Source organism: Ranitomeya imitator, chromosome 5 (genome assembly GCF_032444005.1).
Source record: "Ranitomeya imitator isolate aRanImi1 chromosome 5, aRanImi1.pri, whole genome shotgun sequence".
Lineage (NCBI taxonomy): Eukaryota > Metazoa > Chordata > Amphibia > Anura > Dendrobatidae > Ranitomeya > Ranitomeya imitator.
The window spans coordinates 76,396,604-76,410,569 of NC_091286.1; the positions used below are offsets into that span (position 1 = coordinate 76,396,604).

At 49.5% G+C, this 13,966-nt stretch overlaps 1 protein-coding gene across 1 annotated transcript in view; it reads left to right on the forward strand.

The window, feature by feature from the left end:
• The first annotated feature begins 419 nt into the window (after positions 1-419).
• TMX4 (thioredoxin related transmembrane protein 4) overlaps positions 420-13,966 on the forward strand; it is a 90,078-nt gene continuing 76,531 nt past the window's right edge. The window contains exon 1 of the mRNA XM_069768816.1: positions 420-759. Within this exon, the coding sequence (XP_069624917.1) occupies positions 572-759 (188 nt within the window). The 5' untranslated portion in view covers positions 420-571. The remainder of the gene's footprint in view (positions 760-13,966) is intronic.

Consider the following 13,966-nt stretch of genomic DNA (forward strand, 5'->3'; position numbering starts at 1 on the left):
TTTATACCTTGAAGGAGCACATACATTCTAGTGTCATGTATTTACTGCAGTCAGGGCCAGGCAGCCGCCCATAAAGTCTGATATCTTCAAGAATATATACCTGACTGCAGCCCATACACTCTAGCATGTTCAGTAGTGAGCCGGCTACATTGTATGGGCTGCAGTCAGGACCTGGAAAGAGCCCATACACTCTAGCATCTTCAGTACTGAGCCGGCTAGAGTGTATGGGCTGCAGTCAGGAAACCAGGAAGGAGCCCATACACTCTAGCATCTTCACCAGTGAGCCGGCTAGAGTGTATCCGGCTAGAGTGTATGGGCTGCAGTCAGGACCTGGAAGGAGCCCATACACTCTAGGCTCAACCGAAGAGGCGCCGCCCCTTCTGATCACATGGGCATGACGTCAGCGGACGTCCTTAGCTGACTTGGGTTTAGCCTCTACCATATTGCAGCCTGTCTCAGGAGCAGAGCGCGCTCCTAACTGCCCCGCCTCCGATGCCCTGATGAACCAATCAGCGCTGCAGCTCACACACATTGACACTCCCACAACACACTTCCTGGTCGCTCACTGTGTATGATAATGGCGGGCTCCGGGACTTGGCCGCGCACAGGACGTGCAGGGGCGGCGGCATTGCTGGCCGTGGTGTCGGCGCTGTGCTGGGCGTCCGGGCGGTGTGAGGTGACGCAGGAGGAGGACGCAGTGAGGACGGTCACCTCCAGCAACTGGACGGCGGTGCTAGAGGGGCAGTGGATGGTGACGTTGTGAGTATCCTGCCGCCACTGACAGTCGGAGGGCGCGCACTGCTGTCACTCTGCTCGGTGCTGTTATATATAACGTCCCCATCCTGTCATGTGCTGCACCCATCCTGCGCCTCCATCCTGCTACGTGCTGCACCCATTCTGCGCCCCCATCCTGTCATGTGCTGCACCCATCCTGCGCCCCCATCCTGTCATGTGCTGCACCCATCCTGCGTCCCCATCCTGCTATGTGCTGCACCCATCCTGCGTCCCCATCCTGTCATGTGCTGTACCCATCCTGCGCCTCCATCCTGCTACGTGCTGCACCCATCCTGCGTCCCCATCCTGTCATGTGCTGCTCCATCCTGCGTCCCCATCCTGCGCCCCCATCCTGCTATGTGCTGCACCCATCCTGCGTCCCCATCCTGTCGTGTGCTGCCCCCATCCTGCGTCCCCATCCTGCGCCCCCATCCTGCTATGTGCTGCACCCATCCTGCGTCCCCATCCTGTCGTGTGCTGCCCCCATCCTGCGTCCCCATCCTGCGTCCCCATCCTGTCGTGTGCTGCCCCCATCCTGCGTCCCCATCCTGTCGTGTGCTGCCCCCATCCTGCGTCCCCATCCTGTCGTGTGCTGCCCCCATCCTGCGTCCCCATCCTGTCGTGTGCTGCACCCATCCTGCGTCCCCATCCTGTCGTGTGCTGCACCCATCCTGCGTCCCCATCCTGCCGTGTGCTGCACCCATCCTGCGTCCCCATCCTGCCGTGTGCTGCACCCATCCTGCGTCCCCATCCTGCCGTGTGCTGCACCCATCCTGCGTCCCCATCCTGCCGTGTGCTGCACCCATCCTGCGTCCCCATCCTGCCGTGTGCTGCACCCATCCTGCGTCCCCATCCTGCCGTGTGCTGCACCCATCCTGCGTCCCCATCCTGCCGTGTGCTGCACCCATCCTGCGTCCCCATCCTGCCGTGTGCTGCACCCATCCTGCGTCCCCATCCTGCCGTGTGCTGCACCCATCCTGCGTCCCCATCCTGCCGTGTGCTGCACCCATCCTGCGTCCCCATCCTGCCGTGTGCTGCACCCATCCTGCGTCCCCATCCTGCCGTGTGCTGCACCCATCCTGCGTCCCCATCCTGCCGTGTGCTGCACCCATCCTGCGTCCCCATCCTGCCGTGTGCTGCACCCATCCGGGGCCCTGAGCAGGCGGGGACACCGGCACGCTGTGGGGGTCAGGTGCAGGTATCGCCGCCAGCTCAGGCCCCCCAGCACTTACTATACTCACCTGTCTGTCCCGTTCCACCGCTGAGCGCCGCCATCTTCCCGGTCTCCTGGCTGTGACTGTTCAGTCAGAGGGCGGCGCCGGCGCGCATTAAGCGCGTCATCGTGCCCTCTGAACTGAAGGTCACAGGCCGAAGACCGGGAAGATGGCAGCGCTCAGCGGTGGAACGCAGGACAGGTGAATATGGCCGATACTCACCCTCCTGGCGGCCCCTGCTTCTCTGTTGGAGATCGCGGTGTGCGTTCAGTGTGAACGCATACCGCGATCTCCTTGCAGATTTTGGCACCTAGCCCTACATAACGGGCACAAGGGCCAGTCAGATGTCTGCATGAGGACAGGCCCCGCCCCTCGGACGTGTTAAAAAAGAAACCTGGAGGTGCTTCGATAATCACATGACTGTGTTGTAGGCTCTGATTGGCTGAGGGTTGTGTGTGGGGATATAGGAGGCCTTCTGGGGCTGTGTACCAGGTAGAGCTGGAGTTGTGCTCCCTGTGGGTAGAGGGTCCCCATAGTAATGTGCAGCATGTCCATGGGGTGTAGGAAGCGTCACATGTGCAGCGGTCTTACTGATCTGGGGCTGCATTGGGTTTGGCAGTGGCCTCTTTCTGGAGGGAAAGGTTTCAGTAATTTATTCCTAGAAATCCTTGGTGTTTGTATGTATGAGTCCAGTGGGCCGTGCTATTGAGTGACTGACAGCAGCGGTGAGCACACGAGCTCGGATACTATGTTCGAGTCCCCGCGGCTGCATGTCTCCGGGCTGTTTGACACATGGAGGGATTGCCTGTTTGTTAGATGAATAGCCGTGAGCCATGCAGCTGCGTCTTCCTGTATGACTGTGCACGCAGATCGCTGTCAGTCACTATTAGGACCGCCCCCTGGACTCCTGTACATCCGCACACCAGGGGTGTCAATGAATAAATTACAAGTGATACTGAATGTTTTCCACCGGACCCATATATCACTCTGCTCAGCTTCTCCCCTTACCCCGTGCCACCCGCAGATAAGACCTCACTACCACGGACACGGACTACTGCTCGTTGTCAGTGGCCGCCGGTGCCAAACCTTCCCAGCGCTTACAAGCTGTTTCTCATGGATCTTGTAAGCGCTGCTGTGAAGATCACTGTGAGGTGCTGGTCGCTCCTGATCCCGGCCGGCCGTAGTGCAGCTGCGTCCTCTGAGGCCTCAGATGCCAGGCCGCATTATTGGGAGCACATAGTTTGGGCCAGACTGTGAATGAAGCAGGAGCGCAGCAGGTGCAGGCGGAGGAGCGACGCGCTCCTGAATACAATAAGGTCGGACAATTCTTTCTCTTTATTCAACGTGTTTGTCCTGAGCTGTGGTGACTTGGTGAATGAGTGACCTGTAGGAAGATGGATCTTGTGCAGCCTGGAGAGGTCCACCAGGGTCTTCTCCACCGTTATCTTGATGGTATGAAGCCATCAGGTGCTGGTCTTCCTCTTCGCCTTGTTCCTTCTATTCATCCGACCACGATCTCCAGTGATTTCTCCCTTCCTGTGATGTGTCTGCAGTAGGCCAGTCGTAGCTTAGTGATCCTGGCTTGGAGTGACATGTCTGGTCTGATTTGTTCCAGAATCGATTTGTTTGTTGTTCTTGCCATCCATGATATTGATGGCCTCCTTCTCCAGCTCCACATTTCCATAGTGTCGCTTCTTCTGTCTTGTTCCTTTATCGTCCAGGTTTCGCATCCGTATGTTACCACTGAGAAGACCAAACTATGTGTGAGCCATGTCTTCGTCTCCAGTGAAATGTTCCTCGATCTGAAGACCTTGTCCGGTGACTTCATTGTTGATTTGCCCGTAGCTATTGTCCTATCGACTCCAGGTGTCATCGCTGCATCTTGAGTGATAATTAATCCGGGCAGATTTTCGCCTTCCAGTTCTTCGCCATCCATCTCAGATGTGTCCTGGTCATACCTGGCAATAGTGAATATCTTTGTGTTCAGTATCAGTCCCATGTTCGAGTTTTCCATCTTGTTGCTGTCAGTATTGTATCTGTGTGTTCCTAGGTGTGATTGCTGTAACCTGTGTAATACGAGGTAGACTGTGTATAACACCATTCATTGATGATTTAGCTTAGGACAATGAGGTGACACATTTCATCCCTGCCACTTACATATCTCCCTTGAGCCTTGTCTTCATGACGCCTGTAGTGCGATGATGCCTATGAAGTAGTGCGGCCCATCTTGGCTTTATCTTGTCTTACAAGCCAAGGCGTAGCGCCCTGTAGCCGCGACTGTACTCGCTGTGACAGGCGTTCAGCCTGATAAAGAGCGGTGGCCTTCCTGATAATCAGAATACAAAGCATGATCCAAGAAACATAGCAAAACCCTCAGATGTGTCTAAAAGCCCCGACCCCAACCTCCCTGCCGGCGCTGTACTACAGGGGCAATGATATATTTGCATTACAAGCCGAAATAATCTGTGAAAAAGGAAATAACATCAGGTTTTACTACGGAACAATAGCATGACATGACTAAGGCTACGTTCACATTGGCGTTCCGCCAATGTGCGTCGCTGTTGCGCCGGCGGCGCAGCGGCGACGCGCCCCTATGTTTAACATAGGGGACGCGTGCGTCGTTTTGGTGGCGTTTTTCGCCACGTGCGTCGTTTCCGACGCTAGCGTCGGACGCAAGAAAACGCTACATGTAGCATTTTCTGTGCGTCCGATTTTCGTCGGAAAACGACGCACGCGTTTGCGCGCGTTTGCGCGCGTTTTAGCGTGCGTCGCGCGTTGCGTCGCCGACGCACGGCGGCGCAACGCTAATGTGAACGTAGCCTAAGACCTGATGGTCGAAACGCGTCGGCGTTGACCACCTGGGACCCCCATCTCTTTTTTGCAAATGTTTGCATTTTAAAGTGTTTTCAATAAATTGACTTTTTAGAAGATCCATGCTGGAGATTATTTTTTCTTTTTTTTTTTTTTTTTTTACTTTGTATCATTAGAATATTTTAAGAGTGTGGCAAAGGTTAGTTGCTCTTTTTTTTTTTTTTTTTAAAGGGGGGTGTCATCTCGTGCAATCGTTGTGTATCTTGACAATAGACCATACATGTATAGTAGATGCCAGTTCATCAATGGCAGCTGCATCTTTCTTGCAGATGGGACATATGTTGTTTTCAGTGGAGAGATAGTGCTTGTTTTTTTTTTTTTTTTAACCTTATAGTCCAGGGAGCAAAAGACAGAAAATGATTGAGATAAAATGTGCAAATTTGTGCAATGAAAACAAGTTATTACCCAAATATCAAGTTTATCCCTTGTCTACAGGCTAGTAAATCATTTGTGTATTGCTGAAGGTCTGACTACTTGGAGCCCCTTGGAGATCTTAAAAGGAATCTGTCAGCAGGGTTTTGCTATATAATTTGGGAGCAACATGATGTAGGGCAGGGTCCCCAACCCGTAGCTCGCAAGCCACATGTGGCTCGCCGATGATCACAGTAAAAAAGTCCCTAGGGAGCCGCCCCGCTGCCTGTAATACCCACCCAGGGCGGGCGTTAACACCCGGGCAAGTTGCGGGGCCCTGAGTAGGCACGGGGCCCACTCGCCATTGGGGACACTGGTGCGCTATTGTGCCGGCCCCCGTGAGTGGACCCCCGCCTGCTCCGGGCCCCAGCACTTGCGATACTTACCTCTCTCGTTCCAGCGCTGCAGTGTCTTCCATCCTCTGACGTTCAGGTCAGAGGGCGCGATGATGTCACCAGTGTGCGCCCTCTGACCTGAGCAGTCACAGCGCAGAGCAGGAAGACGCTGAGGAGTCCAGAGCAGCGACAAGCAACAAAAGGTGAGTATTTCATTCTTTTTATATTTGGAGCAATATATGGGGACCATCAGTCGGTGCCCAAATATGGAGCGTCCTATGGGGCCAGTAATATAGGGAGCATCTTATGGGGCCAGTAATATAGGGAGCATCTTATGGGGCCAGTAATATAGGGAGCATCTTATGGGGCCAGTAATATAGGGAGCATCTTATGGGGCCAGTAATATAGGGAGCATCTTATGGGGCCAGTAATATAGGGAGCATCTTATGGGGCCAGTCATATAGGGAGCATCTTATGGGGCCAGTAATATAGGGAGCATCTTATGGGGCCAGTAATATAGGGAGCATCTTATGGGGCCAGTAATATAGGGAGCATCTTATGGGGCCAGTCATATAGGGAGCATCTTATGGGGCCAGTAATATAGGGAGCATCTTATGGGGCCAGTACTATAGGGAGCATCTTATGGGGCCAGTACTATAGGGAGCATCTTATGGGGCCAGTACTATAGGGAGCATCTTATGGGGCCAGTAATATAGGGAGCATCTTATGGGGGCATCCTATGGGGCCAGTAATATAGGGAGCATCTTATGGGGCCAGTACTATAGGGAGCATCTTATGGGGCCAGTAATATAGGGAGCATCTTATGGGGCCAGTAATATAGGGAGCATCTTATGGGGCCAGTACTATAGGGAGCATCTTATGGGGCCAGTACTATAGGGAGCATCTTATGGGGCCGGTAATATAGGGAGCATCTTATGGGGCCGGTAATATAGGGAGCATCTTATGGGGCCGGTAATATAGGGAGCATCTTATGGGGCCGGTAATATAGGGAGCATCTTATGGGGCCGGTAATATAGGGAGCATCTTATGGGGCCGGTAATATAGGGAGCATCTTATGGGGCCAATTATAAATGGAGCAGTACAGGTCCTTCTCAAAAAATTAGCATATAGTGTTAAATTTCATTATTTACCATAATGTAATGATTACAATTAAACTTTCATATATTATAGATTCATTATCCACCAACTGAAATTTGTCAGGTCTTTTATTGTTTTAATACTGATGATTTTGGCATACAACTCCTGATAACCCAAAAAACCTGTCTCAATAAATTAGCATATCAAGAAAAGGTTCTCTAAACGACCTATTACCCTAATCTTCTGAATCAACTAATTAACTCTAAACACATGCAAAAGATACCTGAGGCTTTTATAAACTCCCTGCCTGGTTCATTACTCAAAACCCCCATCATGGGTAAGACTAGCGACCTGACAGATGTCAAGAAGGCCATCATTGACACCCTCAAGCAAGAGGGTAAGACCCAGAAAGAAATTTCTCAACAAATAGGCTGTTCCCAGAGTGCTGTATCAAGGCACCTCAATGGTAAGTCTGTTGGAAGGAAACAATGTGGCAGAAAACGCTGTACAACGAGAAGAGGAGACCGGACCCTGAGGAAGATTGTGGAGAAGGACCGATTCCAGACCTTGGGGAACCTGAGGAAGCAGTGGACTGAGTCTGGTGTGGAAACATCCAGAGCCACCGTGCACAGGCGTGTGCAGGAAATGGGCTACAGGTGCCGCATTCCCCAGGTAAAGCCACTTTTGAACCATAAACAGCGGCAGAGGCGCCTGACCTGGGCTACACAGAAGCAGCACTGGACTGTTGCTAAGTGGTCCCAAGTACTTTTTTCTGATGAAAGCAAATTTTGCATGTCATTCGGAAATCAAGGTGCCAGAGTCTGGAGGAAGACTGGGGAGAAGGAAATGCCAAAATGCCTGAAGTCCAGTGTCAAGTACCCACAGTCAGTGATGGTGTGGGGTGCCATGTCAGCTGCTGGTGTTGGTCCACTGTGTTTCATCAAGGGCAGGGTCAATGCAGCTAGCTATCAGGAGATTTTGGAGCACTTCATGCTTCCATCGGCTGAAATGCTTTATGGAGATGAAGATTTCATTTTTCAGCACGACCTGGCACCTGCTCACAGTGCCAAAACCACTGGTAAATGGTTTACTGACCATGGTATTACTGTGCTCAATTGGCCTGCCAACTCTCCTGACCTGAACCCCATAGAGAATCTGTGGGATATTGTGAAGAGAAAGTTGAGAGACGCAAGACCCAACACTCTGGATGAGCTTAAGGCCGCTATTGAAGCATCCTGGGCCTCCATAACATCTCAGCAGTGTCACAGGCTGATTGCCTCCATGCCACGCCGCATTGAAGCAGTCATTTCTGCCAAAGGATTCCCGACCAAGTATTGAGTGCATAACTGAACATTATTATTTGTTGGTTTTTTGTTTGTTATTAAAAAACACTTTTATTTGATTGGATGGGTGAAATATGCTAATTTATTGAGACAGGTTTTTTGGGTTATCAGGAGTTGTATGCCAAAATCATCAGTATTAAAACAATAAAAGACCTGACAAATTTCAGTTGGTGGATAATGAATCTATAATATATGAAAGTTTAATTGTAATCATTACATTATGGTAAATAATGAAATTTAACACTATATGCTAATTTTTTGAGAAGGACCTGTATATGGGGCCAATTATAAATGGAGCAGTATATGGGGCCAATTATAAATGGAGCAGTATATGGGGCAAATTACATATGGAGCAGTATATGGGGCAAATTACATATGGAGCATCTTATGGGACTGTTAAAGGATATTGACTTTTAAGATTGCTACTTCCAATAGGTGGCACTAGAGTTAAATTTGCATAAAATACATAAGTATAGAGTGAAAGTGAAAATCTGCATGTTATTATTTGTGCCTTCTCTAGGTTTTTCTATGACTATCTGCATTGTGGCTCTCGACCAACTTTCATAGCGGAATGTGGCTCTCAAAGTAAGAAAGGTTGGGGACCCCTGATGTAGGGGCTGAGGCCCTGATTCCAGCAATGTATCACTTACTGGACTGTTTTTTTTGTAGTTTCAATAAAATCACAGTTTTATCAGTGGAAGATTATTAATAGAGGACTAGTCGCATGCGACGTAGTCCTCCTGCTCTGTGAATTCATTTTATTAAACTCCACCATCAGACCAGTAAGTGACACATTGCTGCAATCAGCGTCTCTGTCTCTACGCTATGCTGTTCTTGAGTTAAATGGCAAAAAACTGTTGAAAGATTACCTTTGAGGCCGGGGTCACACTAGCTATGAATACGGACGAGTGCTGTGTGAGAAAACATTCCACAGTTCTCGGACCTGGATATTCCTCTATGGGGCCGCTCGCATCACCGTTTTCTTTTTCCTTGGCCGTATTGTATGCTGCGATTGTCACCGACACTTGACCGAGTCTCGGCTCACTCGCACCCATATAAGCCTATAGGTGTGAGTGAGACAATGCACATCACTCGGATATCATCATATACGCTGACCCCGGCAATGGAGAAGATGGAGAGAGGCTCGGAGCACAGACGCATAACACTCAGCTCGCAGCAGAGCAGGAGCCGAGGGTCATTAGCATATTGCATCCGATGCCATGCGCTCATCTGACCCCGGCCTAGGAATGTGGCTCTGCAGCTCGACCTCCATTCATTGTCTGTGGAACTGCCGGAGATAATTGAGTACAGCACTCCTTTTTATTTTGACAGTCCCATAGAGCATGAATGGAATGGAGGCAAAATTTATCTTCCAATATAGGCAATGGCCCTTTATAGCTCAGAAAGGAAAGAAGGATTTCAGTAAAGGTTGGGGATTACCCTCTGGGAGGGATGTGCTGGACAAGGGAGCATGTGCCATCGGAGTCGGCCCTAAACAGTAGATATTTAGGACCAGAATTGGATTATAATATGGCATACACTGCATACCACCTAAAAGCGGCCTGAGGCCACCGTAACCAGGCTGGGAGCGATTAATGTATGCTGTAAATATTTGCATGTGTCCATGTGTGGGGAGTGTATGGGCGTGCGTCCGTATGTGTGGCAAGTGAAAGGGCGTGCGTCCGTATATTCAGGGAGTGTATGGGCGTGCGTCTACATGTGCGGGGAGTGTATGGGCATGCATCCGTATGTGAGGGGAGTGTATGAGTGTGCGTCCGTACGTGTGGCGAGTGTATGGGCGTGCGTCCGTATGTGCGGGGAGTGTATGGGCGTGCGTCCGTATGTGCGGGGAGTGTATGGGCGTGCGTCCGTATGTGCGGGGAGTGTATGGGCGTGCGTCCGTATGTGCGGGGAGTGTATGGGCGTGCGTCCGTATGGGCGGGGAGTGTATGGGCGTGCGTCCGTATGGGCGTGCGTCCGTACGGGCGGGGAGTGTATGGGCGTGCGTCCGTGTGTGCGGGGAGTGTATGGGCGTGCGTCCGTGTGTGTGGAGACTCGAACATATTATTGGAGCACGCTGAAGTCCCTCTGTTAGCACCGAGCATGGTCGGACCGCGCGTTATCTGAGCACCTTCGCTCCTCACTAGTGGCCGGCTCTCCTGCCTCCTGTATTCCCAGCACCTTCTGTAAACATCTTGCTCATTCTGTCTGGGGTATAAAGCAGAATGATCCGTCCTGTCATTTCAGAACATTTGTTCAGCAGTCGTTTATTTGTGTGCTGTTTGTGAAGCAATAAAACCGCCGCTCGGACCATCTCCGTCCCCTCTCCACCTCATTACAGCTATGGCAGCTGTTTCCTGCAGCAGAAATCCGTTATTGTTGTTGGTTTTGGTTCATTTGATGAAGATTTTGCAGCGTTGGACTAACTTTAAAGGGAAACAGACCTCAATTGCCCTTATACATCATTTCTATATTGTATTTTTATTTTTACTGTATTGTTATAGTAGTAAGAATGTAAGTAATTCTAACTAATACCCTCCAGCACTGCTCGGATTTACAGGCTGGACATGTCGCTGTGTGACGGTCAGTGCAGTGTGCTGCTTACAATTAAGGGGTGCGTCATTTTCACCTATCACCTAATCACATATGCATGAGAGTCGTATGGAGAAGTGGCCAAGCATTTGTGGTCGGACCCTCCTCAATCTAACATTGATCACCTATACTGTGGCTATAGGATCGATATTGCCCCCTAACAACTGGCATATAGGGTTTGTTGTGGCCACTGATATGGGGTGCTCACCTTCTGTGTTCAGGAGCGCACTGCTCCTCTGCCTCACGGCCTCCTTCTTGCCGGGGGAGCAATGTGCTCCTGGAGATTGTCAATTCAGATGAGTTGCAACGTTGCACCACTGGTTTGAACTTTGGGCTCTCCCATGCTGCAAGCCGAGGAGACTGTCGGGGGTGGGGTGGGGGTGCGAGGACACTGGGACTGGTCAGATCCAATGACCCAGAAGGTTTCAGATCAGACCTTGAAAATGTTAAAGCGAAGAGCATGCAAGCGTTGCGCTTCTTGCCAGAGACTCCTTCCACCACTGATAGGCTGCAGAGGTGACCGGTAACCTAGGCAACAAGCTATTCACAATAAAATTAACAATTACGTTTTTGATAATGAAGATGGTTTTTAATAGATAGACGGCCGGAGGTGGCTGGTAATCTAGGCAACAAGCGGTGACAAGAATTGAAAATCCATCTGTCCTTGCGGACTTTTAATAACAGGGAAATTGCCTTTTAGAATTGTATCAATTTTAATTGAGATTAACCCTTTACTGTCCATTCTAGTCAACATATGGTGGCTTTATAATTTCAGCATTTGCTTGTTTTCCCTCAACAGCGGTTTTTTTTTCCCTGGCAAAATGGCCACAGCTGCTGGATGTTCAACCTTCGTCTCAAGCTGGTTTGACCCAATAAGATTTTGGCCAAAACAGGAGTCGATTGACAACCTAAGGATATGTGTCCACGTTCAGGATTGCATCAGGATTTGGTCAGGATATTATGCAGGTAATATCCTGACCAAATCTGCACCTGAGGTCACTGGCAGGTCACCTGCGTTGTCCTTGTGTTGTTTCAGCAATGTGAGGACATGCTGCGTTCTTAAAAGACGCGCCGCATGTCCGTTTCCACGGGTCTGCCGCATGCGTCTTTTAATGCATAGTGGAGACAGGATTTCATGAAATCCCCTCCACTATGCTGTAACATCTGGACGCTGCGTTTTTGACGCTGCGGCTCAACGCAGCGTTTCCTGAACGTGGAAACATACCCTAACAACTGGTTTGGCGCCCGTTAAGTCCTTTTCCACGAGCTGGTGATATTAATACGATCTTTCAGTCCCCCACCGTTTACAGTGTCTGCAGCACATGCCTGGTGTACACAGGTAGATTTGCTTCTGACTGATAATCTTAGGCCACATTCAGGATAGCCATTGACCAGGCGTTTTGCTTGTTTATCCTCTGATCTCTGCCCTTTTTTTTACATAGAACAACAAATGGGGACAAGCCTTCTTTAGAACACCCAGTTGGCTGAGTATAACCCTGGATAATGGCGCCTACAAACGTCAGTCGTAGTTTTTCCATCCCCCATTGTCGCAGTATTCATGAAACTTTCCTTTCCAGTAGTCAATATAAGCCCTACTGTCCTCTTCACTTCCCCTTCCCAGTACCCTGCACAAGGCCACTACTTCCTCAGGTGACACAGCAGTTCCTTTGCCACTTCCCCAATAATCAGATCAGACTTTCCTATCTCCCTAGTAGTCAAAGCAGGGTCTATGCTGCCTCTCCCAGTAATCACAGCTGCCCCTGCCTTATGTCTCCAGTAGTCCTAGGAGGACCCGCTTTCCAGTAATCACAGAAGCTCTTTCTACTTTTCCCATTCTTCAGAGTATCTCCATACTAGACCTGGTAGTTCCCCTCCCCCCCCCCCCCCCCCAAATTATAAGTCACAGCAGCACCCCTTAGTAATCGCAATTATCGATGCCTCATGCATCAGCGTATTCTGGGAGAGATGACGCTTGATGCTTTCAGTGACACCTTTGTAACTCTATGTATTTGGCTCCATGTATGTGACCCTGGACTTCCAAAATCTTGTCATGTGAGATGTGAAGACCAAACATTGTGAAATTAATTTCATCCTGGATTTTGCAAGGATTAATATTTAACAATTGACTTAGTCCCGTAATCCAAGCGCTACAGCTGTAAAGTAATCTTGCAACAAAATTTGTAATGAAAAGAACAAAAAAGGTCAAACGACTACATAAACCTGAAATCCCCCAAATCTGTACATAAGTGCTTTAGGTTTTGTACGTTGGATGTAATTCCTTTGTGGAAACTAAACTTACAGTAAAGACTTCATAGGTGTCCACATTATATTTTGAGATCTATGTTGATCCTTATAACAATTGGGCAATACAGTACATAATTTACAATCTAGCAATGACAGTCCTTTAGGTAATCCAGCATGTGACCTTGGGTCTCTTTTATTGGCGTTTTGGTATCCTGGGCTCAACATGACAGTGCGATTGCCTCTGGCAGAATACAGGATGCAGCATGTGCCAGCTGTGCGCTCCTACAGGTGTCTACAGAGGAGCAGAAGGGAATTACATGAAGGAGTGGACCAGTTGTTCTGGCCACAAAGCAAATTGCTCTAAGAGTGATATGTTTTCCTATATGAAGATCTCTAGCCTCTGAACTAATTTAAGTTCATCACCTAAGATCGCATCAATTTTCTGTAGTCTTCAATTATCATCACAGGCAGGATTACTGAAAAGTAACACCTCTGTATGAATAGCACACCATCTACCGTTCTCAATAGGTGATGGTGACAACTCTCCTCCTCCCTCCCTGCGCAGTCACCTCCGCCCAGGTCTCGGACCATGCCCACAGCTTTCTTCCATGCAAGTGAAAAAGTCATCTGATTGAGAATTGCTAAGTCTATAAGGCTTCTGTAGAGCAAATCTCTGAATTATTGTACACAATCAGAGCAGCAGCTCAGGGAAGATGGCTGTCTCAATGAAAAATCAACACAGATTAACCCTGCTGTTGTCTTCGGTCAAAAACGACCGACCTTGAACTTCAATATTCTTTAAAATATTCAAGATGCGGCTCTGAAACCTGTGGCCGACCGACCCATCCTCATTTAAGTCAATCAACCACAAGTTTCAGAACCGCATCTTGAACACCCCAAAAAATACCAAAGTTCAAATTCGGTCTCCCCAGACCGAAGACAACAGCAGGGTTCCATAAAGGGCCATGTACAACCAGCTGAAAGGGAATCTGTCACCAGGTTTACACTGCAAAAGAGGGGAGAAGCCAGCGCAGCCTAATGTTAAGACGCCATACATAAAGTGCAAATGCACATATTAATTTCT